The sequence below is a fragment of the Pelophylax lessonae genome (assembly GCF_965119305.1).
Source record: "Pelophylax lessonae genome assembly, chromosome: 3".
Taxonomy (NCBI): domain Eukaryota; kingdom Metazoa; phylum Chordata; class Amphibia; order Anura; family Ranidae; genus Pelophylax; species Pelophylax lessonae.
This window is the reverse complement of record NC_138770.1, coordinates 252449049-252468911: the sequence shown is the minus strand read 5'-3', so window position 1 is coordinate 252468911 and position 19863 is coordinate 252449049. Positions and strand designations below refer to the sequence as shown.

Below are 19863 nucleotides of genomic sequence, written 5' to 3'. Positions count from 1 at the left end.
GATTTCACAGCAAAAGCATTAGAATTGCAATAACATATTGGGCTGTAACAACAGCTTTCTTTGTCCTCTAGAAGTCCATTATAGTATGTCCTCAATAGAAGGTTACTTTGCCATTTAGTTATAAAAATGTAACTTTACTTTTAATGCTAAAATGTGAAATTCAGGTAACTTTTTTAATCTGTTCTATGTCATCTGACATTTTCCTGATAATTATTATTATTATTTTTTTCATTTTAGTTACTTCAGCATATGAAAGTAACAATTTTCAGTTTCCTCTTGTTACCTGTGTGTGTCCTATTCTCAATCATTGGGCCATAATGAGCAAATACGACACTGTGTGAATATTACAAAGTTAGAACAGGGTAGCAAAGTGCCTTTGCTTTGTGTTAGTAAATGGGCTAACATTTATTGGGGGAATTTATTAAAGCTGCAGCGACACTTTTCTGGAGTTAATCCTTCTTGGTAATGTGTTGCGCCACATTTAATGAACCATCTGTGACACTTTGGGCTCTGATATCAATACATGTTCCAAATTTAGATAGTTTTAAAAAGCCCCACTTTTACATTGTGGTGCAATGCCTGCACCAAATTCAAAATACAATACCAAAAGTTTGTATCTTACGAAAGTGGAGGTAATTAAGACCGACTCTCTGGTGCAAACAGATCTTGCAAAAGTGTCTCACATGCATTCTAAAAGTGGTGCAGCCTGCACAAGATTTAAGTACATGTTCTAGACAATTACATGAATTTAGTGCATGCTGCGCCGCTTTTAGAACACACACAAGACCATGTCTGCACCAGCCTTTATGAATTCCAGAGATTTTGAGTTAAAGTGGTTTTAAACCTCAGACATGAAATATGAACAAAGCATATCCCTCTATAGTGTGTACTTGTCTCAATCAAGAACACTAGGCAGCGGCTAAACTACCAGGGTTGCAAAGATAGCACTTTAGACTGGGCCCTAGTTTTCCACCACAATGGGGGGGGGGCCCAAGACAGCAGGAATCATACATGCCATACAGTGGAGAGGGATCTCGGACCTGGGCAGGTACCAGCTACAGTGCACAAGCAGAGCGACTTACTTGTGTACTGAAGCTAGTGCCCGCCTGGGTCAGAGGCCCCTCCCCTCTCCACTGCATAGTGTGAACTGCTGGCCGTAGGTCCAAAATTAGATGCTGGGCACTACAGAGCCGCCGATCAATTTTTTTTTTCCATGTACTCTATTGGGTATTCTTTACAAATAACAACACTTACTGAGCTCAGGGACTAATTCCCTTGCAAAGTGCAACTTTCCTTACTAAGTGAACAGCCTATATGCCCAAAACACAATAATGAAAAATTATTTTTATGTTTCATTTACCTGGAAGTCCCATTGGTCCAGGATCCCCCTTCGGTCCAGCAACAGGTGTACAGCAGTCACAGCAGTTAAAGAAAAAATCAGCTGTTTCAAGAGTAAAATTGTCAAAAGGGTAAAGAGTGGTGGCAGTCCTGAAATCAGGGTTTAAAGTGGCCAGTTCAGTGGTGGTATCACTGGTTTCAAGCATGTCAGTGAAAAGAGTCTCCTCTGTTGGCGGTGCAAGTGAAGTCTCGAAAACATTCACAATCTCCATGTTGTACACTTTTTTAGGGGACTTGGTCGGTGGTGTTGTCTTTGCTTCCAAGTAAACTGTAGCAACCATAGTTATAAAAGTCGCTGTAGGCCAAGATAAAGTTCCCATTTTTTATCTGTCAAAAAGAGAAAAGGATGCATTATTCATGCCAAGCTTCTATATTTCAGTCAGCTTCCTTTTTAGCAATCTGGTATTATGGAAACTAGATTTAAAACGTGCATACACTATGCAAGGTCTTTGTGCCAATCCCATCTGTGATCTCCTGCCTGACACTTCCAGCTAGGCTGCTTATTGTACTTTTGGATTTATGGTGTTGAGAAGCTATGCCGATGTAGACAAATGTGCCCATTTAGAATTACAGTAATGCTGAAAATGTACCCAATCCTGCCATTAAATCGCTGACTGAAGGACTGCTTCTAAATCTACGCTTAAGAAATAAAACTGCATAGCAGGAAAGAAAGAGCTCCACAGTTTATGAACACATTCACAAAGCAATAATATTTTAAAAGTTTGTGCTGAGTTAGTATACTGTTTACATACCATAATACTGGGATATTGCTTTGAATTGAATTATACCACAGATGAAAAACGAAAAAATTTGTATTTATGTTCCATCCACTACAGATACAGTGTTGTACTGCAACTTATTGCTATCATCAGGACTTTAAACCACGGTTTTCTTTGTGTTGTTCCACAACAGTTATCCGTTTTTGTTTTTTTTTTTAACATTTGATATCGTAAGCAGGATAGTGCAATAAGTAATGAAATGACTTTGCCAAAGAAGAGGTAACATTTACAACCCTGTTGACAAGGATCATTTTGCATTTAAATTGATTCAGAAACAAAGCCTACTTGTTCAACGTGCTTGCTTTTAGTCTCCCACTTATAATGTGCAGATATCTGCAGTGTCTCACAAAAGTGAGTACACCCCTCACATTTTTGTAAATATTTTATTATATCTTTTCATGTGACAGCACTGAGGAAATGACACTTTGCTACAATGTAAAGTAGTGAGTGTACAGCTTGTATAACAGTGTCAATTTGCTGTCCACTCAAAATAACTCAACACATAGCCCTTAATGTCTAATCCGCTGGCAACAAAAGTGAGTACACCCCTAAGTTAAAATGTCAAGATTGGGCCCAATTAGCCATTTTCCCTCCCCGATGTCATGTGACTCGTTAGTGTTACAAGGTATCAGATGTGAATGGGGAGTAGGTGTTTTAAATTTTGTGTTATCGCTCTCACTCTCTCATACTAGTCACTGGAAGTTCAACATGGCCCCTCATGGGAAAGAACTCTCTGAGAATCTGAAAAAAAGAATTGTTGCTTCAAATAAAGATGGCCTAGGCTATAAGAAAATTGCCAAGACCCTGAAACTGAGCTGCAGCACGGTGGCCAAGACCATATAGCAATTTGACAGGTTGCACTCAGAACAGGACTCACCGTGGTCGACCAAAGAAGTTGAGTGCACGTGCTCCGCGTCATATCCAGAGGTTGTCTTTGGGAAATAGACGTATGAGTGCTGCCAGCATTGCTGCAGAGGTTGAAGCGGTGGGGGGGTCAGCCTGTCAGTGCTCAGACCATAAGTTGCAAACAGCATCAAATTGGTCGTCCCAGAAAAAAGCCTCTTGTAAAGATGATGCACAAGAATGCCCGCAAACAGTTTGCTGAAGACAAGCAGACTAAGGACATGGATTATTGGAACCATGCCCTGTGGTCTGATGAGAACAAGATACACCTCTTTGGTTCAGATGGTGTCAAGCGTGTGTGGCTGCAACCAGGTGAGGAGTACAAAGACAAGTGTGTCTTTCCTACAGTCAAGCATGGTATTGGGAGTGTTATGGTCTGGGGCTGCATGAGTGCTGCCAGCACTGGGGAGCTACAGTTCATTTTGGGAACCATGAATGCCTACATGTACTGTGAGATATTGAAGCAGAGCATGATGCCTCCCTTCGGAGACTGGATCATAGGGCAGTATTCCAACATGATAACGACCCCAAACACATCTCCAAGATGGCCACTGCCTTGCTAAAGAAGCTGAGGGCAAAGGTGATGGACTGGCCAAGTATGTGTCCAGACCTAAACCCTATTGAGCATCTGTGGGGCATCTTCAAATGGAAGGTGAAGGAGTGCAAGGTCTCTAACATCCACCAGCTCTTTGATGTCATCATGATGGAGTGGAAAAGGACTCTAGTGGCAACCTGTGAAGCTCTGGTGAAGTTCATGCCCAAGAGGGTTAAGGCAGTGCCGAAAAATAATGGTGGCCACACAAAATATTGAAACTTTGGGCCCAATTTGGATATTTTAACCACTTAAGCCCCGGAAGATTTTACCCCCTTCCTGACCAGGCCCTATTTTGCGATTCGGCACTGCGTGACTTTAACGGACAATTGCGCGGTTGTGCGACGCTGTACCCAAATGAAATTGACGTCCTTTTTTTCCCACAAACAGAGCTTTCTTTTGGTGGTATTTGATCACCTGTGCGATTTTTTTACTTTTTGGGCTATAAACAAAAAAAGAGCGACAATTTTGAAAAAATAACAATATTTTTCAAATTTTTTTATATGTAATTCCCCCCCAAAAAAATGTAAAAATCAAAAATGTTTAACATTTTAGGCCAATTTGTTTTCTGCTACATATGTTTGGTAAAAAAATTCACAATAAGCTTATTTTGATTGGTTTGCGCAAAAGTTATTGCGTTTACTAACTAAGGGAAAGATTTCTGTCATTTTTGGTGTTTTTTTTTTTTAACTAGTAATGGCGGCGATCTGTGATTTTTTTTGCGGGACTGCGACATTTCGGCGGACAGATCGGACCCTTGACTGACATTTTTGACACTTTTGGGGTTACCAGTGACATTACTACAGTAATCAGTGCTATACATATGCACTGTTACTGTAAAAATGACACTGGCAGGGAAGGGGTTAACTTTATTGGTGATGCAGGGGTTAAGTGTTTCCCTAGGGGCGTGCTTCTAACTGTAAAGGGGTGTGGCTAGTGATGTAAGCACAGAGACATACGATCCTACATAGCAGGATCGTATGATCTCTGTTCTTTCATCAGGGAGAATGACAGGCGGCTTTGTTTACATCAGCCGCCTGCCTTTCTCCCTCTCCACGGGGAGATCGTGAGTGGCCGGCGGACATCGGGACGAGCGGGGGCGGGAGCACGCCTCCGGTGGTGCGCGCTTGCCCCCTAGAGGCTCACAGGCTAGTGACGTAGTTCTACGTCACTTTGCCTGTACGGGGCTGACCGCCGCAGTAAATACTCGTGCGGCAGTCGGCGAGTGGTTAACTTAGTGGTGTGCTTACTTTTAATGGCTGTGTGTTGAGTTATTTTGAAGGGGCAGCAAATGTATACTGTTATACAAGCTGTATACTAACTACTTTACATTGAAGCAAAGTGTAATTTCTTCAGTGTTGTCACATGAAAAGATATGATAAAATATTTACAAAAATGAGAGGGTGTACTCACTTTTGTGAGATACTGTACATCACTTTAGTGACTGGCATCTAAATAGCTCTGAATCTAAGTATACAAAGATACAGGCTAATGTGTTTTATGGTTCGGGTGCTAACTCCTCTGTTTGCCCACTGCAACATTACCTAAACATTTAGGTGCTTTAGAGGAAAATTGGACATTAGACATCAGCTTCCAGGTTTTATTGTCAAAGCCTAATTGAACAAGCTGGAGTTAGAAGCTGATTGGCTACCATGCATAGTGACAGTGCTGGGACAAGATCATCTACATACCAAACTGCCCCCCTCCCCCCCTACATTATGTGTCAGCAAACCCCCCCTCCCAAAAAAAAAATGGAGCACTAATCTGCATGCTAACCCCCTAAGCATAAATCCCCCTTCCCCTTCCAGTAGAAATCTGCCCCCCCCCCACTGAAATCCCCCCTGCCAGCACAAATCTTTGCCCCCCCCCCACCCTTCAAGCTTAAATTCTCTCTCTTGCCAAATCCCCCCCCCCCCAAAAAAAAAACACCCCTCCTAACACAAATCCACTCCCATTCCCCCCTCCTAGCAAAAATCCCCCCACTCCTAACATGAATCATCCCTAATTATCCCTACTAGCACTAACCCCCCCTCCCAAAAAAAAAATGTCCCCTCCTAGCAGAAATCCCCTGCCCCCCTCTACCATATCATCTCTTCTAGCACAAAACTCCCAAATCCCCCCTCATTGCACCAATCCTCTTCCTCATATCCCCCAAATCACCATTCCTAGCACCCCCTCTCAAATTTCCCCTCCTAGAGTAATTCTTATCCTCTGCCACCCTCCAACTTCTCCTTCCCAACACAAATCCCCCCTTCCCATTTACTTGTGGTGCCCCCCACCTCATGATACCACAATGCCCAGGGCAGCTGTCTCTTCTGCCCACTCCTTGTTCTGGCCCTGCACAGTTGTACCAGATTTTGCACTCCCCAGTTTTAGTAAATTAACCCCAGTGTGACATACTGTACCTCCTAAAGGGTAAAAGAGTAGACTTCTTGACTTTAGAAAATGGCCAGTGTTTGCAGAGCATTAATGAAGAACTGAACTATGAAAGATCTGCCCAAAAATACATTTTGCAATGGCAAATTACTAGTTTTCAGCATCGCCTGAGGTTCTCCCAGGCCTTGTTCTGCACTTTTTCACTGTCTGGATAGGGCCATCTTGGTATATTCTTCCTCTTGTCAGTTTCCAGCAGGGAGAACAATGAACCACACATTGACCAGTTTAGGACTGCTCACCATACTTATACTGTGGCAGGGTGGCCCTGCTGCACCCAATTACGAACATGTACGTGATTTGGTGTTTTTAGTAGGGGGTGCGCGCACGCCCCGCCCGCCACCCCAGCTGGTGTTGCTATTCATTACAACACAAGCCGATCAGCGGGCTAATCGAATGACAGAAGAGAGCCCTGTGTTGGTAACACGGGGCTCTCTACAGACAGCAGCAATGTGTTAGTTTTTTTTTTTCTCCCTGAAAAGCAGGGAGTAGAAGCGGGCACATCATTCAGTAAAAGTAGCAAATACTATACACACTATACATTGTTAGGCACACAGTAAACCCTTTATTTGCCCCTAAGGCCCCTTTCACACATGCAGACAGTCCATTTCATCAGTTCATTCACATCAAAACAGATAAAGTTTTTATCAGTTTTCCATTAGCTGCTCATCAGTTTTTTTTATCAGTTTTTCATCAACTTCTCATCCGTTTCTGCTCAGTTCTTTTTTACATCCACTAACAATACAAAAACGGATGGAAAATGGACCATTTGTCAGTTTACATCAGTTTTTTCATCCGATCCGTTTTTTTTTTATGGAAGAAAAATACGAGCTTTGGTTCATTTAAAAAAATGTATGATGATGGATGCAGATGTTAACAGATGTAAATGGAAGATGATCCATTTACATCTGTTTTTCCATAGAGATGCATTGATGTCCATTTTTCCATAGAGATGCATTAATGTCTGTTTTTCCATAGAGATGCATTGATGTCTGTTTTTCATCCATTAACGGATGGATGAAAAACATACAAACGGCCTGTATGTGTGAAAGGGGCCTTTAATGTTAACCCCTTCCCAGCCAGTGTCATTAGATCAGTGACAGTATATGTTTTTGGCATTGATTACTGTATTAGTGTCACTGGTGATGTCAGCTGATCAACGCATTTGGTAGTATAACATTTTTATTTTTAAATTCTAGTATATAAACTATATCGTTTGTAGATAATTTTCATGCAAAACAATTAATATACACTTATTGGGATTTTTTTAGCAAAGACATGTAGCAGAATACATTTTAACCTAAAAGGATGCAGAATTTTTACATTTTTTTATTGGATATGTTTTATAATAGAAAGTAAATACTATTGTTTTGTTTTTGTTTTTTCAAAATGTTCAGCGCCGGTTCACATTACCGCGACGCTACTTGCAGGGGCGACCTCCGAGATCGCGGTGCGAGCAGCGCGCCGCGACCTCGGAGCGGCCGCCACGGACTTCATAACATTGAAGTCTATGGCGGTCGCCTCCTGGTCGCCCCAAAGAAGCTCCGGACCCTTTTTCTAGGTCGGAGCGACTTGTGTCGCTCCTATTAGAACGGGTCCGCAGCTTCCCTATGGGTGGCGACCTGCGGCGACCTGTGAGGCGACCAGGTCGCCTCACAGGTCGCCCCAGTGTGAACCGGCACTTAGTCTTATTTTGTTTATATATTAAGAAATAAAAATCCCAGTAATCAAATACCTAAAGCTCTATTTATGTGAAAAAAGGATATACATTTTATCTGGGTAAAGTGTTGCATGACTGCTCAATTACCAGTTAAAGTAGCATAGTGCTAAATAGCAAAAAACGGCCTGATCATGAAGGGGATAAAATCTTCTGGAGCTTAAGTGGTTGGTGACATCACCAAATCCCATGAGACTAACAATCAGAGGCAGTAGTAACATAGATTTTACACTGCAGATATACAGCCCTGAGGCTGCAAGCACATGAGCACATGCTGCCTCTATAAACTCAGCTGACATTCTGACAGTTATCCCTGACTTTTTGCTATTGACACTCCTGTTTGGGAACCTTACCCCTTTACAAGAAGGGGCAGTCACTGTTCCCCTAAAACGCATTGATTCAATGTACTTGTTGCTATTTTCAGCAAATGCCTTCTAATGCAGGTCTAATGCAGTCTTCCGACTTGTATCCTCCTGGACGCGGGTACTCCTTACCCACCTTTCCAAGTACCAGGAAATGCAATGCTATTTTGAGGAGGAATTCAGCACAAAAGGAAAATGTTGCACTGTGCATAAATATCATTTCTGAATGTTTCATATAACATAGCAGACCTTTTGTTTTTAAGATCTGGTCTACTTTAACATGGCGCTGATTTTGATGGGTGTCCACTGCCCACTGTTCCATTGTTGTTTAAAAAGAACACTATAAGCCCAATTGAGGTTTCCTAAAAAAAATATTGTAAACACATTAAAGTTCTGCAACACTAAGTGAACATTGTCTTACTGGTGTTTTGTCAATAAAGCAGCTCCAGTTCCCGTAAAGCCCAACTCCAGAAAACTTGAAAATGTTCCCTTTGCAGTGGGGTTTACGTGTACTGCAGAGGGTAACTGCTCATTTAATGTAGGGGAGAGTAAAAATGCTTATACTTACCTGATCCCCCACCTCCCAACCAGACAGCATTCCCCTACTCTTCACCGGCAGAATATCCCTTGGCATCATCATGTCCAGTGCAGAGCTATGGACCCTGAATCTTGGTGACATCAGGACCTTAGACCGCTGAAGTGTATGGGTAAAAACATTGTGGGGACAAGTCTAGTAGCATGGAGGAGCCAAGGGCCTAAACAAGCAATTAACACATTTAGTGTGGGTGCAGCCAGACCACTACAAATAAGTTGCAATTTTTCCAGAGCTGGGCTTTAAATCAGCCTGTCCTCTGCCAATTTGATGTAAAAAAGGACTGCTGTTCTCTGTGCAGCAGTCCAACAGGTACCTCCACTTCCCGCTAAGTTACAGCTACTGTATATGAACAGCGTGGGAAAGTTTTAGAAGTTTCAGTTGTTTGTCTGTGCCCCACTGATAGTTGTCACTGGAATACCAGATGAAGAAAAAGGTGCCAGTTGGGGTGTACTTGATTCAATGACAACTGTAATGACAATTGGTTCTTGTCAAACCAATCTCTTAACATTCTACGAGGAGGTGAGCTTTGAGCTAGATAGGGGCAGACCAGTGGATGTGGTGTACTTGGATTTCGCTAAGGCGTTTGATACAGTTCCCCATAAGCGCTTAATTTATAAAATAAGGTCTGCAGGTATCGACAGCAGGGTTTGCTCTTCGATATGGAACTGGCTAAAAGGGCGTGTCCAAAGGGTGGTAATAAACAGCGCATACTCAGACTGGTCCGAGGTGGTAAGCGGGGTCCCCCAAGGCTCAGTCCTGGGACCAACCTTGTTCAATTTATTCATAAACAGCATTGAGGTCGGGATCAGGAGTTCGATATCAGTTTTTGCAGATGACACAAAATTGGCCAGGGCAATAACTGCACAGCATGAAGCAGATATCCTACAGAATGACCTGGACAAAATAACGGAGTGGGCTACGACATGGCAAATGAGGTTTAATGTGGAGATGTGTAAGGTTTTGCACTTGGGGACTAGAAACATAAAAGCACAATACACGTTAGGAGGGGAACCCTTGGGGGAATCAAAAATGGAGAAGGATCTGGGAGTCTTGGTTGATGATAGATTAGGCAACAGCATGCAATGTCAAGCGGCAGCTGCCAAAGCCAGCAGAATATTAGCATGCATAAAGAAAGGGATGTATTCCCAAGATAAGACTATAATCCTTCCACTTTATAAAACTCTGGTCCGACCACATCTGGAGTATTCTGTCCAGTTCTGGTCGCCAGTCCTCAGGAGGGATGTGTTGGAGCTGGAGTGAGTCCAGAGAAGGCCAACTAAACTGATTAGGGGATTTGAGGACCTTAATTATGAAGAGCGTCTGCAATCGCTTGATTTATTCTCCCTGGAGAAGAGACGCCTGAAGGGGGACATGATAGCAATTTATAAATATCTCAATGGGCATCTCAGCTTAGAAAAAAAGCTGTTCAGTCGAAGGGATTGCATGAGGACTCGAGGGCATACAATGCGATTAGAGGAGAAGCGTTTTAACCTCAGGCAACATGGGGGGTTCTTTACCGTTAGGGCTACAAGATTGTGGAATTCTCTACCACAAGAGGTGGTTTCTGCGGGTAGTATGGTGGCTTTCAAAAGACTCTTAGATGTACATCTCAAGGATCAGAACATTCAGGGCTATGTGAGATGATTACAGCCACACACACCTACACAGGTTGAACTGGATGGACTATTGTCTTTATTCAACCTCACCTACTATGTAACTATGTAATTTTCAAAGGAGAAATTTCAATAAACAAATAAAATGTGCAAAATTGTATATGAGTTCAATGTCATGGTAGTTTGAGGGAGCTAACACGGGGCTGAGAACTCTCCCTGCCTTTATTTGACAGTTCTGGGCCAAATGTAAGGAACCAATCAAGAAATCCCAATCAAATGGACAGCCATAGACAGTCTCAATGATAAAAAATGACCAATAACAAGCAGTTCCATGGTATCTAATCTGTGTTAAGACCTCTTTTAGTTTAATGTTCTTAACAACATTTACATTACCAAGTGCCCTCCTTGGCCCTTTTGTATCACGTTTGAAGCTAGAATTCTTTGTAATCACGTTACACCATTATTCGAGCATAATCTATAATATATATTAAAATCCACCCAATGAAATTATTCTGCAAGACGTGAGACAAATGATCAATTTTTGTAATATGCACACTGAGCATTCCTGAGGATCATGTGCCATGTATTTATAGTTTTCACCATCCATCCACCGCTTCTCTTTTTATTTTCATAATAATTCAATCTCCAACTATTCCTCTGTGCTCATGTGAAATTAGTACTTGTATCATCTGCCTTGCTCACAGGTTTTTATGCAAAATGTCTCACGCAATGGAATTTTTATTTGGTGTGCTTGGGTCATGCATCATACATGATTCATTTTTGTTTTATTTAGAATGTTTAATATATAGCAAATAACATAAAATGCATAAAGCAAATATGGCAAATAGGAAACAGATGGAAAGATGCTCACTGTGTGGATATGCAGAGGCGAAGGCGATGACCCTTCCGAGAGCAGTTTTGAGAAGCAGTATTCATTCCGAAGGGAGAAGAAATAATCATTCTATTTCTCATATCAAAATTGAAATACATTAGTTTCATATCAGAAGCATGGCTGAGACGCCACATGTTTCAGTATCAGTGCATTATGTTCCAGTAATTCCTGCCTTCAGCAAATGCCTCTTCTCATTTTATGGAGCAGTGTCAATCATTTTTCTCTGTTCTTTAATAGATTGCTTTTACTTTGATTTTTTGGAGTGGCTGGTATTGAGAAAGTCATCAGAATACACTGATGTACAGTTTTATTCCTCTCTTGTAATGAACAATTAATAGCTTTTAAAAGCGATTAGGCCTAAAACTATAATGGAGGAGTTATTCTGAGAATGAGTGCAGAGCAGTACCATGTTAACCAAAATAGCAACCAATTTAGATTAATGTACACTGGAAGAGTCTTCATTCCGAGGTATACATAGTGATAACTTAACCACTTAAGCCCCGGAAGATTTTACCCCCTTCCTGACCAGGGGGTATTTTGCGATTCGGCACTGCGTGACTTAAACGGACAATTGCGCGGTCAAAAACGCTGTACCTAAACGAATTTGGCGTCCTTTTTTTCCCACAAACAGAGCTTTCTTTTGGTGGTATTTGATCACCTGTGCGATTTTTTGATCACGCGCTATAAACAAAAAAAGAGCGTCAATTTTGCAAAAATAGCAATATTTTTTACATTTTTTTATATGAAATTCCCCCCCAAAAAAATGTAAAAATCTAAATTTTTTAACATTTTCGGCCAATTTGTTTTATGCTACCTATGTTTGGTAAAAAAAAATCGCAAAAAGCGTATTTTGATTGGTTTGCGCAAAAGTTATCGCGTTTACTAACAAAGGGAAAGATTTTTGTCATTTTTGTTGTTTTTTTTTAACGCGTAATGGCGGCGATCTGCGATTTGTTTGCGGTACTGCGACATTGCGGCGGACAGATCGGACCCTTGACTGACATTTTTGACACTTTTGGGGTTACCAGTGACATTTCTACAGTAATCAGTGCTATACATATGGTAGTGAAGGGGTTAACTTTATTTGAGAGGGAGGGGCTGTGTGTGTCCCTAGGGGCGTGCTTTCTACTGTGATTGGCTGTGGCTTCAGATGTATGAAGAGTGATCGACGGTTCTACATAGTAGAACCGTATGATCATCCTTCATACACCGGGGAGAATGACAGGCAGCTTGTTTACACAAGCCGCCTGACTTTCTCCCTCTCCCCCGCCGATCGCAGAGTGACCGGCGGACATCGGGTCCGCCGGTCACACGCGCGGGGGGGGGGGTGCGTGACCGCGCGGGAGCGCGCCTCTGGGGGCGCGCGCTCGCTCCCTAGACCCTCACAGGCTAGCGACGTAGACCTACGTCGATTTGCCTGTGAGGGGCTGACTGCCGACGTAGATCTGCGTTAGGCAGTCAGCAAGTGGTTAATACCAAAATACTAATAAGAACCAACTCAGAGTTTTTACACCTCTTCTAATTTTCAAACAATCTACTTAAAGTAGAACTATAGGCAAAACTTTTTTTTTTCATTTTGGATAGAGCAAGGGAGGGTTACCCCCGTCAGATTTTTTTTTTCCACCATCTGTGTCCCATTGTAGGGATTTTTCTTCACTTTCTGTCTCATAGCCAAACTGGAAGTGAGAGGAAATCCCTGAAAAATAAGGAAATTCTTTGGGGACCCCCGGCTCACCAGAACTAGTGTCCCCATTGGAAGATTTCCCCTCTATTACTTTTCAGGGGACAACCTAAAATTTGGGATTTTCTTTTACTTTCACTTTCAATTATAATGTTAAATATTACAGATAGGAAGAGCTGTATCTCCTTAACGGGGGCACAGACAGCAATAAAAATTGAAAGGGGGTTCTTATAACTCTCCACTCTATCCAAGTACAAGTTTTGTCTTTAGTTATACTTTAAATCTCTAGAGGATCGTTTTTGCCAACAGTCAGACTGTTACATACTGTAACTGTATCACAATAATTCAAATTGTATAACATTTGACTCTGTATGAGGAAACATTTAGCTAACCACTTGCCGACCTCCTGTCGCAGATATACTGCGGCAGGCTGGCTCGGCTGCGCGAACCGGCGTATAGGTACGTCGGTTCGCAGGAGCGGGAGTTCAGGGGGGGCGCGCACCCCCATTAGGCAGAGAGGAAGCCAATCCACAGGGGTGGCGACCGCGATTGCTGCCAGGCACCCGAGATCGCTCCCCGTGGAGAGAAAATGACAGTCTGCTGTTGTAAACACAGCAGATCCTTATTCTCTTTGGAATGAACACAGAGCGCCTGTGATCCTACTATTTAGGATCACAGGTCTCTATGTTGATTCCACAAGCCCATCCCCCTCACAGTTAGAAAGCACCCCCTAGACTCACATCTAACTATTTTATCGCCCCTGGGTTTACTCCTTCTCTGCCAGTGCCATTATTACAGTAACAGTGCATGTTTTTAGCACTGATTACTGTACTAATGTCACTGGTCCCCCCAAAAGTGTCAAAAATGTCAGTTAGGGGTCCGATCTGTCTGCCGCAATGTCGCAGTTCCGCTAAAAATCGCAAATCGCCACCATTACTAGTAAAAAAAAATGATAATAAAAATTACATAAATCTTTCCCCTAGTTTGTAGATCACTTTTGTGCAAACCAATCAAAATACGCTTATTGGGATTCATTTTACCAAAAATATGTAGCAGAATATAAATTGGCCTACAATGATGAAAAATTTTGATTTTTAATTCTTTTTTTTTTATTGGGAATGTTATATAGCAGAATGTGAAAAATATATATATTTTTTTTCAAAATTGTCACTCTTTTTTTGTTTATAGCGCAAACAATAAAAATCACACAGGTGATTAAATACCAACAAAAGAAATAAATATATAGTGTTGCGCAAATAAAAAATTATTAAATTAATTAATTTGTGCTTAAATTATTAAAAACCAAAAATATTTATATGTGACATAATATTAAAGTGCTAATAAAGTGGTAAATATAATATAATATAATACTCATAGAAAAGAGAAAATATATAGATATAAAAGTCTCATATCCCCCTGAGGAAGACACGTGATCCCTGTGTCGTCACGCGTAGGGGAGGGGAAAGGACGGACGGAGCGATACACTATTGTCTAGGTGAGGCTGTCAGCTATCGGTGCACGCTGTGGAGACCGGTGGCGCTGTGAAGTCTCTCCCACTATACCACCACGATTTCCACCATTTACTTGATGCTATTGTCCAAGTGCATGTGTTGCACCTACAAATGTGAGTGAGATTTTTCCACCTTTATTTAATAAAAGCTGATTGTTTAAGGATTTCATACACTATTGCAAGTCTTTTTGTTTGCATATATACTGCATTGATTGAAGCTGCAACTCCTGTGAATGAGAGGAGCCCTGAAGGATATGGATGGATGATCCTTTTGGGATAACAATCTATGCGCTCTTTTTAAGGATTTGAGGTGAGCACCCATTCACAAGGGGGTGCACGGCTGGCTGTCCACTGTGACACTCTGGGAGCACAGATCACTTTAGAATTACATTTTGGACTTTGTTTATTGGCTTTTTGCACTTTGCACACTGGACTTTTATATCTATATATTTTCTCTTTTCTATGAGTATTTTATTACATTATATTTACCACTTTATTAGCACTATTGGCACTTTAATATTATGTCACATATAAATATTTTGTGTTTTTAATAATTTAAGCACAAATTAATTTAATAATTTTTTATTTGCGCAACACTATATATTTATTTCAATTAAGGACACTATTATGAGAAGTGGAGTGTCTGCGGCAAATAACTGATCGATTTAGAGCCTCTATTATGAGAAGTGGAGTGTCTGCGGCAAATAACTGATCGATTTAGAGCCTCGAGGACTTATTCCTTATACCAACAAAAGAAAGCTTTATTTGTGGGGGGGAAAAAGGACATCAATTTTATTTGGGTATAGTGTCGCGTGACTGCGCAATTGTCTATTAAAGCAATGCAGTGTTGAAAAAATGGCCTGGTCATTAAGAGGGTAAAACCTTCTGGTCCAGAAGTGGTTAAAACTCAGAGTTTAGAAAAAGTTACAATTTCTGTCTTTTAGTGTTTCTTGTAACTCACACCTGAAAGATTTTCCTTTACATATTGTCACAGGGATTTTACAGGAAAAAATCGGATCGGCACTGAGACATGTAGAATGCTTCTTTCATTTGCCCATTACATGACTTGGACTGAAAATATAGTGATTGTTTGCTGTCTGACCCCATTTGAGTATTTTAAAAATGAGTTCAGGGTATCATAAAGATTTATTTTTATGGTATCTTGTTAGCTATCTATTTGTACTTAGTATATACCTAAATGAGGGTCTAACAACTCTCCCACAGGAACCCCTCAATGGTTTTGTCCATCAGAAGTGCATCAGCCTTTGAGAAAACTATCATGGGTATCTGATTGCTCCAGACAAAGTGTTAAATAATAAAATAGTCAAATAAAATTATACCCCTTATGGGGAAATATATTGAGTGTGCTCATTAAGGCTGGGTTCATACCTATGCAGGTTGTAGTTTGCATATTCCAGATGCATTTTTCAATACACGTTTTCGATCTATTTAAGGCTATGGAAGAAAAAAACATAAAATAGTTCCTGGCTATTTCCATATAATGCACAGATGTGAAAGTGACCCATAGGAAACCATGTTAGATGGACTGTAGTTTGTTTCTGCAAAACTGAAAATGAACTAAAAAAATGCATAGGTGTGAACCAGACCTAAAGTGATAAATGAGGTTCAACATCTGCAGAGAATGATAGGGGATCTGATTTATGAGGTACTGAAGGACAATACAAATATCTAAAACACATTTTTTATTGCATCAGAAATATGTTTAAAATTACATAAGATCATAAGTCACATAAAGGAGGCTGACTAAATTAAAGGTGCTAAACCTCCATACACCTCCACCTACATATCACTGACCAGGTACATCTACATCATTTGTGTTATAATGTAGTTGTTTCCACATCATGGTGCTGGCAATCAAATGGAATTATACCACAGTTAGGGATATACAAGATGGCAGTGTTTACTACCTTGCCTAATCCTAGTTCTAACACAAGTGCCCAGAGCAGCGTGGGAGATGTAGGCTCAAAGGAGAATCTGAAACACAGTGAAGCTGCAGTCATGACTATAAGGCCCACAAGCACCAGAAAAGGGGAAGGAGGGTATAGAAGCAAAATCCTGGGAAGGAGCCAGGGAGTTGGAAAGAGACACAACAACAAAGTGTTTGAAGTCTTGCTGCGCTTTGTTAAACCAGGCCAGGCTGGACTGCGTCTGATGGAATTGTATCAGAGCTGAGCTGAGCACTGAGCCATGGAGGTATTCCATGGTGGAGCACCCATTATCCAGAACCGCTGTTCGAGTTGCATTTATCCGGATTGACATCACTGCAGGTGTTTTAAGGAGGCCCCCTTTACAGACAACTCGCTTATGCTTGTGGACTGCCTCAGAAGGATCCGGTGACCCGCACAACATCCATAACCAACAGTTAACTGTTGTTTGCAACTCAGGTCCGTGGACAGGCCGTTATCCTTTATTGACATTTTTCCCCCATTATATAGAAGCTGAACCCACTTTCTGTCATTTTCAGCTTAGAGCAGCAGCTAATAATGTCAGAGCAGGGGCGTAACTACAGGGGTTGCAGGGGTTGCAGGGGTTGCAACTGCAACCGGGCCCCATGCTCCAGGGGGCCTATGCGGCTCTCCTGTACACCTGGATAGTAGGGGTGGCGGGGGCAGCATGTAGAGAAATCACTGTCCTCCTTTTTCCTCCTGTAGCTGCAGGAGGAAAATGGAGGAGATTGGTTCCTCTGTATGCTGCCCCCGCCACCCCTCCTATCCAGTTCACTTGTGTTCTGCTGTCTCTGAGACCCTGTGTGCTCCCCAGGTCACCCCCAGGGGATGAGCCCCAGGCCTGAAGGGAAGGGCCCCAGCCAGGGGTCCAGGGGGCCCTTCATGGTTTCATGCACCGGGGTCCTGAAGGTTCTAGTTACGCCTCTGTGTCAGAGGTAGCCATCAAAGCTGTTTTTACTTCAGGCTTCTGATTTTAATTACTCTTTGTGCACCACTACTTGCTTCATGGTACTCTAATATTAACTCCTCCCAATCCTCTCTCTACATTGCTGTCCCCTTTCCTTTGAATGGGTTTACTGTCACCTAGCTGCCTTAAAGGGGTATACCCACAAACTAAATTTAACTCCTCACTTAACTGTTCCGAAACTTCGTCCCTAGACACATTGCACTGCTTTTGCGCACCAATGGTAAAGGGTCCGACTGTGTCAGCAGAAGCTTACATTAAATAATTGTTTAGATCCTGTTGCATACCTGGGGGCAGAACTGCATTGCTGGTAGTATATCAAACTCACCGGCCTAAGCCTAGCCCCCCTTTTCTGAAAGCCCTCAGGTGAAATAGCCTATTGTACCTATTATTAGTCCTCCACAGTTACTTTGGACATAATTTCTCAGTCAGAGAGCTACTGTTTATGCTCTTGGTGCTGCAGTACATGCTGAGTCTATCTTTAAAGGTACCTGGGTTAAATGCATTGTATTTGTGACACTGAACTACTGATCTGCTGTGTTACCATTATACTTTGATCTATTAATACAATCCGCTTTTTTCATAATGATCAGTGTGTGCCATTTTTGTGTGACTGCTGGAAGTTCCCAGTCAAGGTATTCTGGAGGTGTTAGCAGGATTGAGGCTTCCCCCTAGGGCCAGAGAAAGAGCAGAAGACCCAATATTTCCAGCATGTCCTGTAGGTAGCACTACATCAATTTGCAATTGCCACCATACAGCATATCAAGAGCTGGGTTAATCCAGATTATCCATCCAAAGATTACCTACATGGTCCCAGACACTCACATTCCCTTTATTAGGTGTGGTAGCACAGAAATATAGCATCCTGGACTGAGCTTCTGTTTATGTCTGTATGATGTCCCAACGTCCTGGAAGATGGACTCATTTTTACCTGTTCCTGTACACAACATAGGAATCTGGGGAAGTCCAGAGTGACATGGCAATTAGGGGACATTTGCAGACCATTTACTGACCAATTTTGGCTCTGAGAAGGTCTACAGTGCTGAACCTTTTATCTGATGTAACATCAAGCAACTGTTTCAGAGCAAAATGGAGACAGCTTTGGCTTTGATAACTTATTGAGAATAAAAAGTCTCAGAAACCCAATGGTAATTTTTTTTTTTTATAGAATTTTTGTATGGGTATCTTAATACTTTTGACAAGTATATTAAAACTAAGAAGATAACATTATAAATTTTATCATGGGTTAGGTAACTAAATATAACTAAACATGCCTAATCATGCAAAAAAAAATGCAATGTTTGAGTTCTTTTAAAAGGCAGCATGTCCTCTAAAGTAAAATTTTATTTTAACAAGTAAGAGAGACAACCCTTTGGTATATGGAGAAAGAAAAGCGTTGTTGTCTTGCTGGCACCATGTTTAAGAAGCCATAAAGTACTTTATCAGAATTGGTAATCAGCACTACATTATAATACAATATGGATTTTAAAAAACTGCACAAAACATCTCTTTACCAAAAGTTATCATGATGCAATCAGGGTAACAGGTGGCTGCATAGTATAGTCTGTAGCAGACCCTATAACAGGGGTCTCGATACTTTTCAAACAAAGGGCCAGTTAACTGCCCTTTAAACTTTAGGGAGGCAGGACTGTGTCCAGTGGGAGTAGAAAATGCCCCGCAATTGGTGGGAGTAAACAATGGCATAAGCTTGGTGGTCAGTGGGAGTAAAAAAATTGCATCATTGGTGTCAGTGGAAGGAATAGTGTCCCATAATTGGTGGCAGTAGGCTAATTAGTTCCTCATCTCTGATGTCAATAGGAGGAATAGTGCCCGATAATTGGTATCAGTGGGAGAATTATGTTCCCCATCTCTGGTGTCAGTGAGAGGAACAGTACCCCATTGTTGGTATCAGTGCGAGAATTAGCTCCCCATCTCTGTTGTCAGTGAGAGAAACAGTACCCCATTGTTGGTGTCAGTGGAAAGAATAGCGCCCCAAGGGCAAGATAAAAGCAGGCAAAGGACCACATTTTGCCCACGGGCCACAGTTTGGAGACCCCTGCTCTATAACAACAGGCAGTCCAGCTAGGAATTACTGCTTCAGTAAAACAGTTCAGAACTGTTGGGATTATCTGGGATAATCTTAATAAACCGTGTCTCTTTCAGTAAAGTCCAGGGTAGCTCTGGTAAAACAGGTAAACAGCTGGAGGGAATAAATGCTCCCGGACAAAATGGCCACCCTATTGGATCTGAAGTACTCTGGTAGCAATTGTGGAGAGTTTCCCAACAGTAGATTAGTCATTTGGAGAAGTTGCATGCTACAAGGCCCCTGCCTGGCTGCCCACACTTTGGTTCTGGCAGGCCTATCATCTAGTTGCAGGTCATTTGCCCAACTACCTCTGTCCCGTCAAGTTTGGTCTCTCTGACCCCTGAGAAATGTAAGGCAAAGTACTTGTCTTC

At 41.8% G+C, this 19863-nt stretch overlaps 1 protein-coding gene across 1 annotated transcript in view; it reads right to left on the bottom strand.

Moving 5' to 3' along the window:
• Positions 1-19863, bottom strand: part of OTOL1 (otolin 1) — a gene marked incomplete at its 3' end in the record, with an annotated part of 132243 nt that overhangs the window by 58261 nt on the left and 54119 nt on the right. Inside the window, exon 5 of the mRNA XM_082250836.1 lies at positions 1361-1718. Coding sequence (XP_082106962.1) covers positions 1361-1718 — 358 coding nt within the window. The remainder of the gene's footprint in view (positions 1-1360; positions 1719-19863) is intronic.